Source organism: Vombatus ursinus, unplaced genomic scaffold (genome assembly GCF_900497805.2).
Source record: "Vombatus ursinus unplaced genomic scaffold, bare-nosed wombat genome assembly UNPS02014817.1, whole genome shotgun sequence".
In the NCBI taxonomy this organism is placed as follows: domain Eukaryota; kingdom Metazoa; phylum Chordata; class Mammalia; order Diprotodontia; family Vombatidae; genus Vombatus; species Vombatus ursinus.
Window position 1 is genome coordinate 9,245,352 of NW_020954595.1, and position 20,441 is coordinate 9,265,792.

Sequence of the window (20,441 nt, forward strand, 5' to 3'; positions counted from 1 at the left end):
AGGGAAAGAAGTAGGGAGGGAGGGAGGGAAGGAAGGAAGGAGGGAGGAAGGTCTCATGGAGGGGAGTGGCACTTGGATTTGAAGGATTCCAGTTTTCAGGTTCTAGTTCTCCAATCTACTGCCTGGGTGTAGGTGAGGAGAAAGGGCTTTCTAGGAACAGTAAACATGCAGTGTGAAGGCATGGGGGTAGGTGATGGGACCTGTGCATGGCCTGGGAACATGAGATGGGGCCAGTGAAATGCTTTTAGTGACAAATTAAGGAGCTTCTCTTTGAACTTAGAAATACTTAGGGTCACTGAAGTTGAGTCAATATTGCAGAGACAGATAAACCTGCACTTGAGGCAAATCATTTTGGAAGCTGGATGGAGAATGGAATAGAGAATGGGGACAGAGCTCCAAGTACTTTGCCCTTACAGACAGGATTAGAATCCAGGTCTCCTGGTTCTGAGGTCCAGCACTTGACCTGCTATGTACCCCATCAGAATCCTGACAATTCTAGGAGTCACTTCCATTAACTGCTCCACAAGAACACTGACTATTCTGATGTGAAGTGAATAAGGAGAGAAATTAGCACCATGCTTGACATATAGTAGGTGCATAATAAATGCTTATTGGCTGTTTGATTGATGGGCAGGGAAATACAAATTTCTATTTTTTTAAGAAATAAGTCTTATTCTCTATTAAAGAAACACAAACACATCCTCCAAATATGCAAGGCTTCAGAGAAGGGGAAAAAGAAAAAAAAACAAAAACAAGCCCCTGACCTCCAGTCTGAGTACAGCCATCCTCAAATGACTCATCACACTTCTTATGCCAAATGCAAAGGTATGTGAGAAAGGAGAGAAAGAGGGAGGGAGAGAAGGAAAGGGATAGAGAGAAGGGAGGAAATAAGGGAAGGAGGAAGTTAGGGAAGGAGGAAGTGAGGGAAGGAGGAAGGAAGAACATTTACTTACAAAGCGCTTGCTAGAGTCAGACACTATGCCAAGCACTGGGGATACAAACACAAGCCAAAAAGATAGTCCTTGCCTTCAAGGAGCTTCCATTCTAATGGGGGAGATGACCATAAAAGCTTGCAGTCCAGTGAGAAGAGACCACACAATGATAGCCTTGCTGGTCACAGACTCACCATCAGTGGGGCTGAGGCCACGGGCCGCCGAGATCATAGACAGAGAAGGGCTGCTGTGCAAGGAGCGGATGTAGTCCATGTAAGGGTTGATGTACGGATGCGGGGGGCTGAAGGGCGACTCAGAAGTGCCTGCCGGGTTTCTGTGTGGGGAGATTCTAATGAAGGGCAGGTCAGAATATGTTGGGCTACTTGATAAGGCAGAAGGCCTGGAATAAAAAGAGAGAGAAATATTATAGTATACAGTAAGGAGAGGTTTGTATCAGGCAAAAAAAAAAAAAAGGATTAATTTAAAACTTCTGGGAAAGCTCAGGCATCCACACTTGGCAGTACAATCCCCTGGAGTCACCGTAAGAAGCACAGGCGGGCTCTTGCCCTCTCACTTCAGGAAAGAGAACTGATCCATGGGAAATCCCATGATTTGGTTCAGAAACCAGAATGAATGAGAACAAGCATGACAGCCTGTGTGTCCCCATCCAAGGGAACCCCAATGAAAGATCTCAGGGAACTAAGATGTCCTTCTTGCCTCCATTGTTCACTCATCTTGGCCGTCATGTTTCTTTAAGCCCCAAGTCTGATCTCTGAAGAACTGTTCTCATTCTTTGCCTTCTGGAGAGAATGGGGGAGGATGAGTGACTGCTTAGAACTGATACGTAATTCTCAGTGTCCAGAGTCAAACAGCCCAGAGTGATGCTCTCTGCCCCTGGGCCTCCTGTTATGTGGGAGAGGCCCAGGAGGCCAGGTGGCTTCACCCTTGCCCAAGATCCAAGTAAAGATGACTGCGGGCACATGACTTGCCTGCAACCAGAGCATGAGTACAATCCCTCACCATCCTCAGGAAGAAAGCCGGCCCCACAGTGCTGGGGTTTGCTAGTTTGAATATACATTTTTGTTTTCCCCCGGCACTGTTGCAATCTGTGTAATTTCCTGCAGGCATGAGTTGTTTTATTTTCCTTCTTTTAATGCTGTTCTCTGATTAGCTGCTTTCTGCAAACAATCAGCAACCCAGCGTTTGGGGGTTGGCTAGTGGGAAAATAATGGGGTGCTCTGGATCATGCCAAGGTCTCGATGATAATGAGTTCAGGCAGGAGTTTATGATCTCATTTGATGAGAATAACTAGCTTCTCCTGAAAACATCTTTTCTTACAACTTTTTGATGAGAGGAACAGACCTGAGTCCCTTCTTGAGTGTCTCTGCCCATAGAAGCGGGCCTGGAGTCACCCGACAAATCAAACAATGGTGTCTCCAACGGTCAACTTGCCCAGAGCCACATTCCTTCTTTTATGAAAGGCAGCTATGAAATCTCTGGGCAAGTGATGCATGTGGCCTGGTTGGGATGGGCTCAATACTTTTGGGGTCCCCTGACTTTCCCGTGAACTGAGGGTGGTTCCCATGAACCAAGACTGAGAGGGAACGGGAAACTGCTATGAAGGCACGGCTTTAAGAATGAACAGAAGAACAAGGTGGAGTGGGGGCAGCTTTTATCCAACTCCAAACCTCCGATCCCACTTCAAAGACCAAAAGAATGAAGAGTTCACCAAAACCTGGCAGGAAGTAATCTTAGGGAAAAGCCAGTCCCATTGAGGCCTCAGCTTAGCAACCATAATGAATGGAAGTCCACACTGATCCGTCCACTTCCCCTACACTTCTGAAAAGGGGGCTGTGGCATGGGATGAGGGGATATCTACACCCTCTTATTCTTCCGTGTCTACATCTGTGTGTGTCCCTCTGTATCTCTGTCTACAGCTCTGTTTCTCTCAATCTCTCTCTCTTTTCCTGCATCTCCATCTCTCTGTCTTGGTGTATTTCTCTGTGTGTCTTTCTGTCTCTCCATTATTCTGAACCCCTACGAGTCAAACGCTTCTGCTTGTGATAGTTCCAGTTTGGCAGCAAGGGAGAGGCCAGCACAAATGACTCTTCTTTAGAGCTGAGAATAACAAAAACCATCCCTGGAAAGCAGTTATGGCAGACTCCCACAAGATCACCGCGATTGGCCAAGCAGAGGTGTTTAATATTGGAGAGAAGACCACTGTTGACTTATAATGGGAAGGAAGTCTACAGCCTATCCTGTTGACCCCCATCTCATTTAAAGGCATATTCATCTAGTCATTAAAAAAAACTGGCACAAAAACTGAAATCTACTCACAATCTTGGCATTTGATTCACAATTAGATTTACCTGGTGATAGAAACACATTTCTAAAGGGCGTAGTAAATCTCTGACTCATGCTGATTTGTAACAGGGTCCCTGAAGCTCCACCTGGAGATATGGTGTGGGTCAATGCTGAGATTTGTTACCAAGCTCCGTTGGCTAGTTTAACGGAAGAGCATAGTTAACTTCTTCAAATTGGTTGTAGAAATAATTGAAATCATCATCAATAGTAATTTTGCTCAGTTGTGTCTGCCTCTTCAGGAGCCCATTTGGGGTTTTCTTGGCAAAGATACCAGAGCGGTGTGCCATTTCCTTCTCTAACTCACTTGACAGATGAGGAAACTGAGGCAAACAGGGTTAAGTGATTTGCCCACTATCACACAGCTAGCAAGTGTCTGAGGCTGAGTTTGAACTTTCTTGACTCCAAGCCTGGAGGTCTATCCACTGTGCCACCTACATGCCCTGCATAATGATAAGAGCTGGGTTTATTTATAGTGATTTAAATTCTGTAAAGATTTTATATTTGCTAACTTATTTCATTCTCACAATAATCCTGTGAGGAAGGCACTATTATTATTCCTATTTTACAACTGAGGAGACTGAGACTGAGCAAGGTCAAATGAATTTCTCCAGGTCCCACAGAAAGTAAATGTCTGAGTTAGGCTTAAAACAAGTAACTGTGAGTTCAAAATCAGAGCTACTGCCTCTACTCTTCCTTCTCTTCCTCTTCCCCCTCCTCATCAGTATAGTGGTATTAGTAGAAGTAGTAGTAGTAGTAGTAGTAGTAGTAGTAATAGCAGCAGCAGCAATAGCAATAGCAGCTGTAGCTGCAGCTGAATTTAGGATGCTCTTAATCCTAGCATTTCTTGCAAATTCCATCTCTGAGTAAAGACTTTTCAGAAACTCCCTAAAGCAATATTGAAGGACTGTTTTCTGCAGGCTGACATACATATAATTCTCATTGAGGTCTTCCGCATCCAAGATAATCAATGCTCAGTTTCAAAAAAACAAACAATATTCATACTTTTTCTTTTCTTTAAAAAAAATTAGTTGTAGTAAAAAAAATTTCTGAGTATGAGTATTTTCCAGTAATTCCAGAATTTGGGGCTACTTTTTGGTGAACTTATTATCAATTGCCAAGTACTCAGGGAGGTGGGGGGGGAAGGAGGGAATGAAAGGGAAAGAGGACAGAGGGAAGGAGAGGGTAAGGAAGAAAGAGAAGGAGGGATGGAGAGAAGAAAAGAGGAAAGGAGGAAAAAAGGAAAGGAATGAGAGAGAGAAGGAGGAAAGGAGGGATAGAGAGAAGGAGAGAGGGAAAGTAGAAGGGAAGGAAAGAGGAAGGAATGGAATGAGGAAAGGAGGGAGAGGAGGAAGGAAAGAGAGACAGCAGCAGGCATTTCCTATTTTTTTCCAGATTTCACTTTGTGCTCAGGACTCAGGGTAAGGGTCCCCCAGAGCAGTGGCCAGAGGAGCAGGGAAGTACGAGGCAGGAAGGGGGTATGATATGGATAGGCCTAGCAGAAGCAGCTGCAAATCCTGTAAGACAACATGAGTGACAGACAACTTTATAAGACCCATTATAAACCAGAACTGGTAAATATTTGACAAGCGTTTAAAAGGCCTGCACTTCCACACGGGGGTCCTGTGGCCAGGGAACAAAAAAAGGATTGCTATGTTTTGTCATCTTGAGTCGGCAAAGAAAAAAAAAAAGATCATAAATCTATCTAGAAGTGGAGGAAGCCACGGAGGTCATCCATTCCTCTTCCTTCCTGAATTTCCAGACAAAGAACAGAGGCACAGAGAGGCTGTGACTCCCCCGTAGTCCCACAGTTCTTAAGTGTAAAAGGCAGTTTTTGAACTGAGACCTTGTGCCTCGTTGGCCCAGCGTGCCTTCCATGCAGCACAGCCCTTCAACCCTGGCCTATCCTCCATGGGACCTGGGGTCAGGACTTGAGATTCCTCACAAAATAAGTGATTCTTCCTAAGTGACCTCCTCTAAGGGCCCTTCCAGCACTAACTCAATGATTTTATGGAGAGCTTCCATCTTTTCACATAATTAGGCACTTGCTGGATTTTGACAGACAGAATCCACGCTAAGTGTCCAGTTGGAAGAGCCCTGGATTCTGGCTGCAAAGTAGCTGGTTTCTGCTCTCTGTGAAGTAGGCATGGACTGTGCTTGCCTGCCTTGGCAGGTAATGGCTTCCTTCTGCACTGGAGGTCTTCAAGTAAAGGTGGGAGGCATTTATCAAGCACACTTTATTGGGATTCTTGTTCACACAGGGCTTGGAATGGATGCCCTCTCTGTTGCTTTCCATCTGAGAGATTCTGCAATGACTAAAGGCCCTGGTCAAGGGCTCTCCAGGGCATGTAGGGCTTGGATAGGCAAAGAAGAAAGGCCATTCTCATGTCGCCTCTCTGAGGAAGCAGATAAAATCATTTCAAGGTACTAGACATTTTCTTACTGAAAATCTAATGTCTGAGTTGTTTTGTTTTGTTTTTATTTAAACAAAAACAAAGACTCTTGGTACTTAAGGAAAGAACACAAATAATCAGGGAGATATGTTTCCTGCTTTTTCACCCAAAAGCTGTCATATGGGACCAGGGCCACCAAATCCAGAGGTCAGGATCCAAAGCAAATGGCTAGAAGGAAGTCCCCTGACTGCTGGTTTTCTGTGAGTCCACGTGCCCAAATGAAAGCAACTTTCTGTCCTTGGCCCTTGGCCATGGTCAGTTGGAAGCTGATGCCTTGTGATGATTAAAACTTCAGAAAGGACCATATCCTGCACTACTCTTGAAAACAAATATGGGACTTTATTCCCCTCTGAAAAAATAAGCAATGACCTCCAAAACTATCTTCATTTTGTAATAGACACAGAATACCATTATCAAAAAAAAATGTTCACCACCATCAACAAAGATAGTGGGGGGCTTTCCTTGCTATTTGGCTAAATCATATAGTTACAAATGGCCCATGTGAGCTGTTCAATGGTCATCCTGAATTCTCATCATGTGACCAACCCATTCACTTTTTGTGCTCAGGTGTTTACCTCTCCAGTCACTCTATGAATGAAGAAATGAAAAAAAGAAAAGTGATTTTTAAAAAGTCAATTTCATGTCTTTCTCTGAATAATTCAAACATCATGTAAATATTGCATGTACCTACACAACCCCTTGGGAGAAGCTTTTGAAGTGATCCTGGCTTGTTTGTTTGTTGTTCAAAAGAAAAATTAACTATAGGGCGATGGTGTAACCTTACTTGTCTATGGTCAAATCCCTTCTACCCTCTCTTTCCACCTCCACAGAGTAAATCCAAGGACAGGGGGGAGGGTGTGACTTTTATGTGAAATTAATGTTGAGTTCAGGAAACATAAAATACATTGTAATGGTGGGCCTGGGCATACTAAATCACGGAACTTTCCTCTTCTCCCTCGGCCAGCTCAGGCTCCATCATAATGGCTCCTGGTTCTCAGGGTCATTCAACAAACTGGAAATGGACATTGGCAAAGAACAACGAGGAATAAAATATTAAGTCATCAGATCTTGGCATCTGGAAAAGATTTCAGAGTTCATCTACTTGAACTCCCACACAAAGGCAGATTCCTTCTACAATATCCTTTGTAAGAGTCATTCTGCTTCCTTTGGAAGACCTCCAGAGATGTGGAAGCTCACTACCTCTCGAACAAGGCTCTTTTACTTTTGCTCAGCTCTCATTATTAGTAAATTCTTTCTTCTATTGAGTCAAAAGCCATCTTCTGTTTGCTCCTTGTTTGCCTTTCTTAGACACAAGAAATAGAAGTCTAATCCCTTTCATACTGGTTGGCCTTCAAATACCCAAAGAAGGGTGGGATTTCCCACCTCCAAGTTTTCTCTTCCCCAGGCTAAGCACTTGTACTCCCTATCACCTGTCCTCATGTGACATGGTTTCAAGCACCCTGCCATATTCAAGAAGCTTGGCAATATCCTTCTTCAAACATGGTCCCCAGATTTCAAAACAACATCGAGGAAATTGGGGGTGTCCAATAGCTCACCATCACTCAAGGAGTTCAAGGCAGAAGCCAGTGCTACTGAATGTTCACCTATTAATTATTAGATTCCTACTTCTTTACTCTTCCTTCTGACACAGAGAATAATTCAATCAGTTCTAGGTAAACCACAGAAGCCAAAGCTGGTGTTTGTCTTATAACAGGGAACTCCTTCCAAAACACAGGGATAATTAGAGACTTTTGTCCATCTTTACAGAATGATTCATTATGATCTGACTACTGAGAATTAATAAAATCAGTTAGATTCATTTGTTAGTTTCTAAATACAATTTTGTTGTCCTTTGTCTCTATGTCTCCATCAGGATTCTTTCTTTGACCATTTTTCCTTTACTTTTTCTCTGATACGATTACAGTTCCTGTGAAATACATTTTTTCTGGTTCTGCTCCCTCCCTCCTTCCTCCTCCCCACACTTTGCATTGTTTCACCAGGGTCTGTCCCGATTGCTTTATGTCCCTCATGCTTCTCATTCTTAGTTGCTTCTCATAAACTCAATGAACCACAATTTATTTGGCCATTCCGCTATTGTTGGACAGTGAGGTTGTTTCCACTTTTTTAACTTTCTAAATAATGCTGAAAGGTTTACCACTGAACAGAAAGCTCACACACATTCAGGGAATATTCCTAACAATGAAATTATTGGTGGCAAGGGTAGACTTATTCTCAAATCTTTGGCTGTATACTGCCAGCTTTCAATTCTACCAACCATGAATGCGTATACCTGTTTTTCTGCTGAGGCTATTCTATTTAGGATCTGATCAATCCCACTGACAACAGGGACTCACACACACAGGGTGAGAACAAACAAAGGAGAAATGCAAATAGACTTGATTTCTCCAAAATAAATGCTCAATCCAAAGAGTAGGAGCTGGGATAAGGATAATGAAAGGCAGACACCCTCCCTCCCTCGAGGCCAGAGTTTTCAGAAGAAGAATTCTCCTCTCACCATCTCCAATGGCATGGCACTTCCCCTTCACTATGGCTGCATCCCCCAGAGCTCTGGAATTCCATTCCTCATTAGGCAGAGCTCAGCTGGCTTCTTTTAAGAGAATCTTTGTAGTAAGGACCGCGATGCCCACCTACTGTTTAAGGATATTTCAAGTTGAAGATGACAAAGTCCACAAACGGAGGAGCTGAGAATTGTTAATGCAAACTATGGCTTCTCTGGCCACTGGGAAGATGGGAACCAGAACAGAATTGGGTTTTATTTTATTTTTATTTCTGTGGAACTCAGAGCCAATGACTCTTGTTGATGTGAAGGGCCTCGCAGCAAGGAAGTCTTGGATATGGGGTGGAAATAATTAATTAGAAACACACAGTTGGGCTCCAACTACTCAGACTTGGCTTCATGCTGAGCTTAGCTTGCAGGTGTGCTGGGGATGGGAGGGGAGGGGCAGACAGGCAGAACCCATGCTTAGCCCCTCCAGCTACCTCTAAAATTCAGGGCCAAGATGAAAACCTGGGACCTCCTTTTGTTTTTTAATTTATATTTTTACAAGAATGTCAGTGACATAATGGAATAAATGTCCTATCAACAGCAACAGTCTGGTGGGTAGAGCTCAGGCTTGTCTGCTAAAGAGGTGTGTGTGTGTGTGTGACTCCTGGCTAGACTATTTTCTGGGTTCTTCCTTCTCATAATTCTAGGCAAAGTACCCATGCATGACTCGTCCTTTTCATTCCTTCAATGAGGATGCCTTTCAGAGATAAGAAGGGTGATAGAAGCCTTAGCAGAAATGTATTAGGGAATGGGGACCCATCTTTGAGAACCAGGACCCTCAATAGCCTTGGTTTTCTTCCTCCCCATTCACTTTGGGTTGAATAAAAAGCCAAGTGCCACAAACCTCATTGGGTGGCAGGCCATCTAGATTACCCAGGGGTCAGGGCTCACTGTATGGGCTATATGGAGCCTCCTTGCCTCCTACTTTAGAAAGTCATATCCATGAGGGCTAGAGTCTTTGTGTCTCCATCACCTCTCACGGACCCTGGAACAAAGGAGGGGCTTCATAAATGTAGATTGACTGACTGACTGCTGAACTGGGGGGAGGGGGGATTTCTTTAGTCCTTACCTAAAAGAGAGGGAAGTGCCACTCCATAGCATGGGGTCAGCCCATACCAGTCATCACACTAAGTCCCAAATGAGGACATTGCAACTCCCTAGGGTTTATCTTTATAATGGTTTGGGGTGGGGTGGGGATGTAAAAGGCAATCTTGATCTCAATAGTGTGGATAAGAGAATGTAAACCAAGGCTCTGAGACCTCCCAAAGGAATCTCAAAGCCTCGGGCTCCCTCCCTCCTTCCCTCCTCCTCGCTTTGCAACCAAGAGTTCCTGCGTGAGATCATAGAAAATTGCAAAAGACCATTATTGAGTGCCACTCTCTAAAGGACATTCTGGACTAACCATCCTAGGGCATTTGGGCTGAGACTTATTTCTGCATGTCTCACTTTGAAAAACTGAAGCATGATCCTCAACTTTGTCGGCAGCCCAAGGATGCTGGGGGCTGTCTTTAGAATCAATATGCTCCGGCATTTCTACAGTGCCCTACAGTTTTCGAACTACTCTATGGACATAATCTTCACTAAGCCTTCTAATTCCTCTGGGACCTAGGTCCATTTTGCAGATAAGCAAACTGGGGCTTGGAGACGTTAAGCAAATTGTCCAAAGCCACTAAGTGTCAGAGTTAGGATGTGAAGCCAGGGCTTCCTAACTCTGAGCCCAGCATTCTAAGCCAAAACTCTGGGGTTACTTTTCCCTCTCCATGTTTCCAAAGAATATCTAATGTTTAAGCTTCATCTCGGAAGCCAGATTCAACAGGCAGACTTCTGATTGATTAATTAATTATTTTTTTTAAGATTCATCCCAATCATTCTCTTCTATCCATTACACGAACATTGCCGTTCACTACTCAAGAAATAAACAGGCATGTGCTCATTTGCTCCCAAGCCTCTTGCATATCACAACAAGGAGAAAGATTTTATTTTTCTTCCCCTTCTTTAGCTAGGGTGTCATTAGCTCTATTATTGTGGTGACGAATGTCCTGGACGGGTCCATTATGAGACTCAACTTTGCAATTATTCCCGGGATGAACAATCGGCTCTGCCCCTGCACTGATTGGAGTTGGATGGTGATTGATTAGGAGAAAATGGGCCTGTGCAAGCATGCCTGAGTGCTGGGCCCAAGTGCCCTCCAAAGCAGCTTTGACTACAACTGCCTTTCCAGTTAGTAGATGTTTTCATATTAGCTGCATTTTCCCCCATCCAGCTCTGTTCATTTTATCTTTATTCTTTCAAATCCTGAAATTGCTTGGATGAGAGGATCAGACAGAGAGAGAGAGAGAGCTTAAAAATACACACACACACACACACACACACACACACACACACATATACACACACATTTCTAAGAGCAGCCTGAACTTTTAAGGGAAATTGAAGAGGCTTTGTGTCAAGTATGGCTAAATCCAGCCTTTCCATATCAAACCCCTGCTAGAAAATTACTGTGCGGATGATAAGGCGGAAAGATAGAATAAAAAGTGACTCTACTCAATTTACACGGCAATATTGGTATGACGGAATATTTTTCATTCAGGAGGTTGATAAAAATCGCTAAACTGTATTGCAGATAAATAAAGGAAGCCTGTGTCAAATATAAACACCATTAATCACGGAGCCGCTCCCGCCCTCTGAGTGGCTGGGCTGCTGAGCATTGGCCCTCATACATCACCACAGGGCAACCTTCCTTCCCTGCTCAGCGTTGAAGTTGTCTCTTTGGGGAAACTTTTCAACGTTTTGCCTGCTGTCAGTGGGCAAGACAGAAACCTCTTCCTCTCTGCCATGATGGGATCAAGATGGCAGAACTTGCTTCATTATTTCGATGGTTCGTTGGTTCATTTATCCATTCATTCTCTTAGGAGAGAATGTGACAAGGAAGCTCTACTTTCTGGAATTCATCTTAGAAAGAAACATGCTGGATGTTCTAGAAATAGACTTAGACTTCTATAATAGACTTCTGGATATTTCGGTTCTGGAGGTACCCTACATTTGAACTGTGACACAGAGCCAGCCTCTGTGCAAGAGGCTTAAGCTCGGGTGTCCAGGTTCCAAATTGATGTGAGGGAAATCTGGAAGGTAGGAGAAAGTTGTCCCAAGGGAAGATGAATGAATGAATGGAAAAAGCATTAAGTACTTAGCATGTACAAAGCACCATGCTAAGCCCTGGGAATACAAAGAGAAAAGTAAGACAGTCTGGACTCTTAAGAAGCTCACATTTTAAGGGTCGGGGAGAACAACACATATGGAAAGTTTCAGCTCTAGGATCTTTTTTAAAATCCATATTTATAATAGTAAAATCAATAAATAAATTGGCAAAATCCTATTGTTGAGGAAGTTGAGAGTTGGGAAGTCTGTGGACTCACTCAGGGGTCTCTGGTCCAGCCCCTTCCTGAAAGGAATCTCCCTTGTGCCTAAATGCTCATCAGCTGCCCAATATCCACCTCCTCATTTTATGACTAAGGGCAGAAGGCCAGAGGCTAAAGGGATTTGACCACTACCACAATGTCAGTAGCAGAATGAAGTAGAGTCTAGGTCCATTCTTGGTCTGCAATGGACCGGGGATAGGGACTGGATCAGGGAATTTACTAGTACATGCAATTGCCAGGAAACTCCCTTAACCAATGTAGTTTGGTTTAACAATGTGCCTTACTGCCTTAAAGAGTCGTCTTGAACATTGAGAGGTTCAATGACTTTTTCAAGGTCACACAGCCAATATGTATCAGGGGCAAGTCTCGAACCTACATCTTCCTGACTGTGAGGCTGGCTCTCCACTAGGAGGAGGCTCTAGCTCCATAAAGGTCATTAATGACCCTGAGTAAATTAAGAAAAACTTGAACCTTACTGCTGGCTCTTTGAAAAAGAGAGAGAGAGAGAGACAGAGAGAGAGAGAGAGACAGACAGACAGACAGACAGACAGACAGACAGAGAGGGAGAGAGAGAGAGACAGACAGAGAGACAGAGAGAGAAACAGAGAGAGAGACAGAGAGAGAGAGACAGAGAGAGACAGAGAGAGAGAGAGAAGAGGAGAGAAGAAGAGAGAGAGAGACAGAGAGAGAGGGAGAGAGGGAGAGACAGAGACAGAGAAAGGGAAGGGGAGAGGGAGAGAGAAAGCCACTGTTATCACCCTTCCCTTTGCTCCTTACCACTTTATCACACCCCAAATGGCTTGTGTGTGATAGGCTCTTTCCTCCACAATTCTTCTCTCATTGGCCTCCCATGTGATGCTTCCTCTCCCACTCATCCCCTCTTTATCATATGTGTTTGAGTCACTTTTTGTCATAGGCTTAGACCTAGAGATGGAGGCATCCTTAGACATCATTGAGTACAAACCACATCATTTCCTTGATCAGGAAACTAATGCCCAGAAGGGTCACCCAGAGATGAAATGGTGGAGGTAGGATTTGCATCCAGATCCCTTCACTGTAAACTATTTTCCTTTGTGCCTCACTGCCCCATCAGACAAGCTGATGGGACTGTAAGGAGATGGAGGGCCTGGATTCAAGTCCTGGTTTCACTGGTTACTACCTTTGTCACCTGGGCCAACTACTTTCCCATCTCTAGGCCTCCTCACAATCATCAGTGGGGCTGTCAGAGCTCTGTGGAGCCTTCTTTAACCTATTATAAAGTAAAGGATGATTCCATAGCAGTTATGTTACTAACCTGGAATGAGGCACTGCCCTGCTCACTAATGAGGTTACTAAGCAGGCTCTGGGCTCCAGGGTCTGAGCTGTGGCCACTTAGGGAAGACCTACTTGGTCAAGGCTGATGGTGGCCTGCAATGGGGCTGTGCAGGTTCACAAAGGCCGAATCAAATGGTCTGGAAGAATTGGGAACCTGGGCGGGAGGGTTGGGATTCCTGCAGAAATGCAGTCGTCAGAAGGAAGCTGGGACTGGGTGGGAAGAAAACAAAACATACAGGCCACAAAGACAACTAAGGGTGACCTTCCAAACCTCCAGCAGGGCCTCCTTGGGCTGCTCCAGGACTTGAGCCTGAAGAGCCCGGCTATGGGCTGGGAGAAGGGCTCCCCCTGGAGCAAAAAGAAAGGTCACCCTGGCCTCTTCTGCCTAACCTTCGCTCCATCCAAAAAAGGAAGAAGGAAATGGAAAGGATGCACATGGAATGTGCCATGACCGCTCCAGCCTGGACTTCTTCCACCAGATGTCTACGGAGTCCACAGAAATTTAGGGGCTCTCTAAATTTCACAGAATTTTCAGTCGGAAAGGACCTCAATGTCTACCTTGTCCAATGTCTATCCAATACTCTCTTCTCCAGCATACTTGACTAGTGGCCAAATGTTCATTCAGTCAATTCTTAGATTGCTCTAATGACAGAGAATTCGATCCATCCCAAGGTATTCCAAGCCACTTTTGAACAGCTCCAATTAGCAGGATTCCCCCTTCCCCAACCTCAAGTCTAACTGCAGGTAATTTCTAAATCCTGCCTTTACGGTTTTTATTTAAACCAGCCTTCTGCAAGAGGCCTTCCCAAGTCCTCCCCATTACTTGTGCAACCCCTATGAGATCATTTCCCATCTGCTCTTTTTCTATTTTATATGTCTCCCTATTAGAGTTTAAACTCCTTAAGGGAAAGGACTTTTTTTTTTTTGTCTGTCTTGGCATCCTCATTGCTTAGCACAGTGCCTGGCACTTCATAAATGCTTAATAAATGTTTTGGTTTTTTTTTAATTAATTGATTGGTGACTGCCTTCATTTTAAATCTAAATGTATAGGACCATATGAATTCATACATTTTACTACTAGTAACAACAACTACAAAGCCAAAACAACCCATGGGCATGAAATACCATCCATGGTGCAGTGAAAAGGGCCTGAGTTCAAATCCAGCACTTACCTCCCACGGCTGTTCTGAGGATTAAATGAGATCATAAGTGTAAAGTGCTTTGCAAAATTTGCAAGTCCTACACAAATGCCAGCAGTTATTATTAGGATTATTATTAAATGTGTGTTGAGTTGAATTAAACATAGGGCAATGCAATGGCACAAGCCTGGACCTGCATGCTTACTTTCCTTGTGAGAGGGAAGGAGGGATGAGCATGAGGGATGACCTTGCACAGCTCACTTTCTCTTTCCAGGATTCAGGTTCCTCACCTGTAAAATGAAGTGGTGGCCTTGGGGCCCCTTCCCCATTCTGGCCTATGATCCTATGAACAGAGCTTTGTTGTCCTGGGAAAAGGAAGGTCAGAGAGGACCTTGGTTTGTTCTCCCCCCTGGGAAATGCCTTATCTTTGTTTCCATGAAAACAGGAGCATTATTCCCTGCAGAGAGGAAGGGCCCGTGGTTGTGAATGAAGTGACTGAATGCCATGTCATTTTTATCATCAGTGGCTGTTGAAAGTCATTCTGGAGTAGTGTGTTCACTGGTTTTTGTTTTGTTTTATGGGGGGGGACACTTGGAATTTTTATACATTCCATTTCTCTTACATACAGATTTTTTAAAAAATAAATAAAACTCACAGTCATAAATTTCAGTATTCTTTGAAACAAGGCTTAACATGAGTGGGTGCATTATGCTTTAAAAAAAAGTCTGTTACAGCTGAGTAGCTTCAAGCCCCCACAACAGGTTTGCCAGCAGCCACTATAGAGAGGGCTCCCTTCTGGTTCACTGCCTTCGAATGCCTCAGTCAATATCTACTCACCAGACTAATACCAGTGACGAGGGCACAAAGAACCTGGGCCCTGCCTCCAAGGAGCCTCCTGGCGGCCCTGTGAATGTGCCCAAGAATTTGAGCAGGCTTTCTGGGAGCCTGATGATAGAATTCGATATTTCAATCAGGCATGATTGAAATTCCTAGCCATGAAATAGGATACATAGAAAAATAATACATGGAAGGTCAATCAGCAAAACCAGATAAGGTTAAGCCAGCCTGGAAGTGACGCACAGGTTGGCAATGTTGGGAAGATACAACTTATTGAATGGCGAGGAGGGTTTCTACCCATCTTCTACTTATAATTAGGTATAGCAAATCTCTATTGAATCCTGGTATGAGAAACAGCTCACAGACCAGTTGTACTGGAACACTAACTCTATTTCCCTTAATCCTATCCCACCCCCCCATTTATTCTATTCTTTTTTTTGACCCTGTCCCTCCTCAGAAGTATTTGCTTCTGATTACTCCCTTTCCCAATCTGCCTTCTTCTCTATCATTCCCTTACTCTCTTGTCCCCTTCCCCCCCTATTTTCCTGTAGGGTAACACAGATTTCCACACCCAATTGAGTGTGTATGTTATTCCCTCCTTAAGTCAAATCCTATGCGAATAAGATTCACTCATTCCCTCTCACCTTCCCCCGTTTCCCCTCCACTGTAAGAGCCTTTTCTTTTCTGTTTTTTGTTTTTTGTGGGATAATTTACCCCATTCTACCTCTCCCTTTCTCCTTCTCCTAGTATATTCCTCTCTCACCCCTTAATTTTATTCTCCAGATATGACCCCTTCATTTTCAACTCACCCTGTGTCCTCTATCTATCTATCTATCTATCTATCTATCTATCTATGTATCTATCTATCTATCTATCTATCTATCTATGTCTACATATACGTACATATAATTTTTTCCCCTCCAACTACCCTAATACTGACAAAGGTCTCATGAGTTACAAATTTCATCTTTCCATGCAGGAATGTAAACAGCTCAACCTTAATAAGTCTCTTATGATTTTCTCTTTCCTGTTTACCTCTTCATGTTCCACTCGAGTCTTGTATTTGAAAATCAAATTTTCTATTCAGCTCTGGTCTTTTCATCAAGAATGCTTGGAAGTCCTCTATTTCACTGAATGAACAGTTTTTCACCTGAAGAATTACACTCCGTTTTGCTGGGTAGGTGATTCTTGGTTGTAATCCTATCTTCTTTGCTCCCCAGAATATTTTATTCTATGCCCTGTGGTCCCTTAATGTAGAAGCAGCTAAATCTTGTGTTATCCTGATTGTGTTTCCACAATACTTGAATTGTTTCTTTCTGGCTGCTTGTAATATTTTCTCCTTGACCTGGGAACTCTGGAATTTGGCTTCAATATTCCTAGGAGTTTTCTTTTGGGGATCTCTTTCAGGAGGAGATCGGTGGATTCTTTCAATTTCTATTTTGCCCTCTGGTTCTAAAATATCAAGGCAGTTTTCCTGGATAATTTCTTGAAAGATGATGTCTAGGCTTTTTTTTTTTTGATCGTGGCTTTCAGATAGTCCAATAATTTTTAAATTCTCTCTCCTGGATCTATTTTCCAGGTCAGTTGTTTTTCCAATGAGATATTTCACATTGTTTTCTAATTTTTCATTCTTTTGGATTTGTTTTACAGTGTCTTGATTTCTCATAAAGTCACTAGCTTCCAATTGCTCTATTCTAATTTTTAAGGAAGTATTTTCTTCAGTAAGCTTTTGGACTTCCTTTTCCATTTGGCTAAGTTTGCTTTTAAGGGCATTCTTCTCCTCATTGGCTTTTTGGCCCTCTTTTGCCATTTGGGTTAGGCTATTTTTTCAGTTGTTCTTTTCTTCAGTATTTTTTGGATCTCCTTTAGCAAGCTGTTGACTTGTTTTTCATTATTTTCTTGCATCACTCTCAGTATTTCCTCTACTTCTCTTACTTGCTTCTCAAAATCCCTTTTGAGCTCTTCCAAGGCCTGGGACTGATTCATATTTTTCTTGGAGGCTTTGGATGTAGGAGCTTTGGCTTTGTTGTCTTCTTCTGGTTGTATGTTTTGATCATCTTTGTCACCAAAGTAAGATAATATAGTCTGACTCTTTTTGCCCTGCTTACTCATGATCCCGGCTAATTACTTGAGTTTTAAACTCTTTGTTAAGGTAAAAGTCTGCTTCCAATGTGAAGAGTGTACTGTCCCAAGCTTTGGGGGTTTGTACAGCTGTTTTCAGAGGTACTTCTAGGGACCTGTAAATTTTCAGTTCTTCCAAGGTGCTACGATAAGGGGTGAGGTATTTCCTCTCTACCGTCACAACAAGCTTCACCACACCAATGTTTCTCCTCACCCCAGGACCACCCCTCAGAACTGTGACCCCGATCCAAGCACCAGTAAAGCAAGAGATTCCTGCCTCAGCACTGGCAAAGAGATCCTTGCAATCCCCCTCTGATCAGCCACTCGATTCCCCCTTAGTCTGTAGGCCAGAAGCTCAGGAAACAGTTGCTGCCCCAGGCCGTGCTGGAGACCTTTGGCTGAGACCTAGCTCCTCTCTCACCACAGTCACAGACTTTTCCCACTGACCTTCTAAGTTGTCTTTGGTGTTCCTGGGTTGAGAAGTCTGGAAACTGCCACAGCTGCCCATAATTCAGTCCTCTGAAGCCTGCTCCACGGTCGCTGCAGCTGTGCGCCCACACCGAACTGAGCTCCTCTCCCTGTCCAGCGCTATATACCTTTCTGATCAACCATCCAGGCTGTCTTGGGCTGGAAATTTGTTTCACTCTGTCTTTTTGTGGGTTCTGCTGCTTTAGAATTTGTTTAGAGCCATTTTTTTGGGTATTTGGAGGGGTTTGGGAGAGAGCTCAAGACAGTCACTGCTTTCCCTCGGCCATCTTGGCTCCGCCCTCCCCACAAATGTCCTCTACTTTCTTACACATACTTATACATGCACTTTCTGTCTCCTCCATTAGAATGTAAGCTCCTTGAGGGCAATGGCTATTTTGGCATTGTTTTTGTTGTTTGTTGTATCCTTAGTAGTTATAAATATTTGTTGGTTGATTGGATTCAAGTCTCAGCTTGACCATGTACAAATTAAATGACATTTGAATGGTTACTTCACCCATCTGGGCCTGTTTCCTTCTCCAAAAGGAGGTGATACTATTTGCCAAAGTCACTTCACTGAAAGAAGAAAAGTATTTTGTAAAGCCCTGACAAAATGGCATCATGGCAGCTGCTACCACTAGTGGACAAAAGCTGCCAAAGACTGAAGATTGTTGAAAGTTGAATGAAGGGTTATCTCACCCAGTTATAGAACTGAAAGTAGAAAGGCAAAGGCAAGGAACAAAATGGGGGTCCAATCCCATGAGAGAATCCCTCTCTATCCTTCCAGGCATCCAGTAGAATTCCCAGCCTAGTAGGAATACCTGACACTTTGCTCACCTTTACCCCAAATATTCCATCAATCCCCATTCTTGTTGATTCCTTCTTCACAACATCTCCTGCATATACTCCCTTCTCTTTACATTCATCTCCCTGGTTCTGGTCCTCATCACCTCTTGTTGGGACTATTGACATGGTCTTTCGACCTCCAGTCTCTCTCTTCTCTGCTCCATCCTCCACAAAGCTGCCAAAGTGATTTTCCTAGAGCATGAGTTGACCCATGTCCTTCCTTAAGAAACTTCAGTGCCTTTCAATTGTCTATTGGATAGAATAACATTTCCTTCTTTTGGCATTCAAATTTAAATTTCTGGTCTTATTATGCATTATCTCCCGACACAAGTTCTATGGTCCAGCCAAATTGAATTTCTTTCTAGTCCTCACACATGATGCTTCATTTCCTCTCTCCACACCTTTGCCCTCGCTATCCTCCCCATTCCTGTAATATTTTCCTTCCTTTTCTCAGAATCCTAGGGATTCCTTCAAAGCTTAGGTCAAACTCAACTTATCTGATGAAGGCTAAGGAAAAAAAAAAACCTGAAGCAATATTGAGGCAAGAAAATGTTGTAGACTACCTGGTCAGAAGAGAAAAGGAGATGAGGAGTTGGGGGGCAAGGCCACAGGACTGGTGTACTGGCTCAGTGCAATCATGATAGGGGGCTTCCATTACCCAGCTATCCTTCTACTGAAAGCACAGCAGATAAAGAACTCTTTGGCCTTCCTTAATGATAATTTCATCCTTTAAAAGGTGGAGGAAGCAACACAAGGAATTGCTGCTTTGGGGATGATTTTGACTATCAAAGTGAAACTGGCTCTATAAGGGAAATTCTAAATAGCAAGAAGTCCATTTTAAAATGTATAAGAGAGACAGTGAGGAAACCCAAGCAGAGTCTAGGATGCACACACAGTTATGGGAGGCAAGAGTCCAACAGGTCAGAAAAAGTACAGATATGGGACAGGTAGGTAGGCACCCCAGTGCATGGGGTTCTGAACTGGGGCTCTAGGAACTGGGGATTTTCAAATATTTTAAATATCTTGATAATCGAAATTTTCTTTGTATTTCAATAGAGTTGTTTTCTTTTTTTACAAGCATTGATTAAGTGCCCATTATGGACTAGGCATTGTACTAAGCACTTTATAAATACTATCTCACTTGGTCCTTTAACAACCCTGTGAGGTAGATGTGGTTTTTATCCTTTGTTTTACATTTGGGGAAACTGAGGCAGGCCGAAGTGAAGTGACTTGTCCAGGGTCACACAGGCAGGAAATGCCTAAAGGTGGATTATCATTCAGGTCTTCCCAGCTCCAGGCCCAGCACTCCGTCCACTTCACCATCTAGCTACCCCTAAACTTTTGTAATCCCACACATCTTATATTATTCATTTAAAAAGTATGATTCTGAGAAAGGGTCCATATGCTTTACAAAAGTGCTGCCCAAGGGATTCAGGATGAAAAACACATGAAGAGCCTTTGTCCAAGCGGCATGAAATTCTCCTGGGGCAAGTAAAGCCCTACTGCCTCAAGAATGGATTCTGAAGACACCAGTATCCACAATTCTAATGGTGAGTTCACTATAAGGGGAATTATTCAGTGAGAATGATATAGGCACACAGGGGGTCTATCAGTCAGCCTTGGCTTTGGGATGGAGTCAGGGAAGGTAAGGGAGGGTGAGCCCTCCAGTCTAGCATGAATGGCCCCATCAGAACAGCATCCAAAGGTCAAGAGCTCAGGCTGGGCAGAGGTTGGTGGGGAAAGCAGAGTGTGAAGGGGAGCTGGGAGGATTTGTTTGAAGCTGTAATAGGCAAAGAGGCAGATGAAAGCAGGGATAGGGGCTGCAGCTCACGGCGGACGGGCTCGTGAACACATGAATGATGGGCAGCAGCCATATCTGCCGACCTCATTTTTTTTGCTTGTTTTCACTGCCAGGAAGGATGATCTTTGGACTGAAAAGGACATATCTGGAGCATCCCAGGCTGGCTTCAGCCTATCTTTCCAGGCTT

General features: G+C 43.6%; 1 protein-coding gene across 3 annotated transcripts in view; it reads right to left on the reverse strand.

The window, feature by feature from the left end:
* The window catches only part of GLI3 (GLI family zinc finger 3), a 292,643-nt gene that overhangs the window by 87,060 nt on the left and 185,142 nt on the right, over positions 1-20,441 (reverse strand). For all 3 annotated transcript variants that reach the window (XM_027835941.1, XM_027835940.1, XM_027835942.1), the window contains one exon: positions 1,127-1,332. In XM_027835941.1, the coding sequence (XP_027691742.1) occupies positions 1,127-1,332 (206 nt within the window). The remainder of the gene's footprint in view (positions 1-1,126; positions 1,333-20,441) is intronic.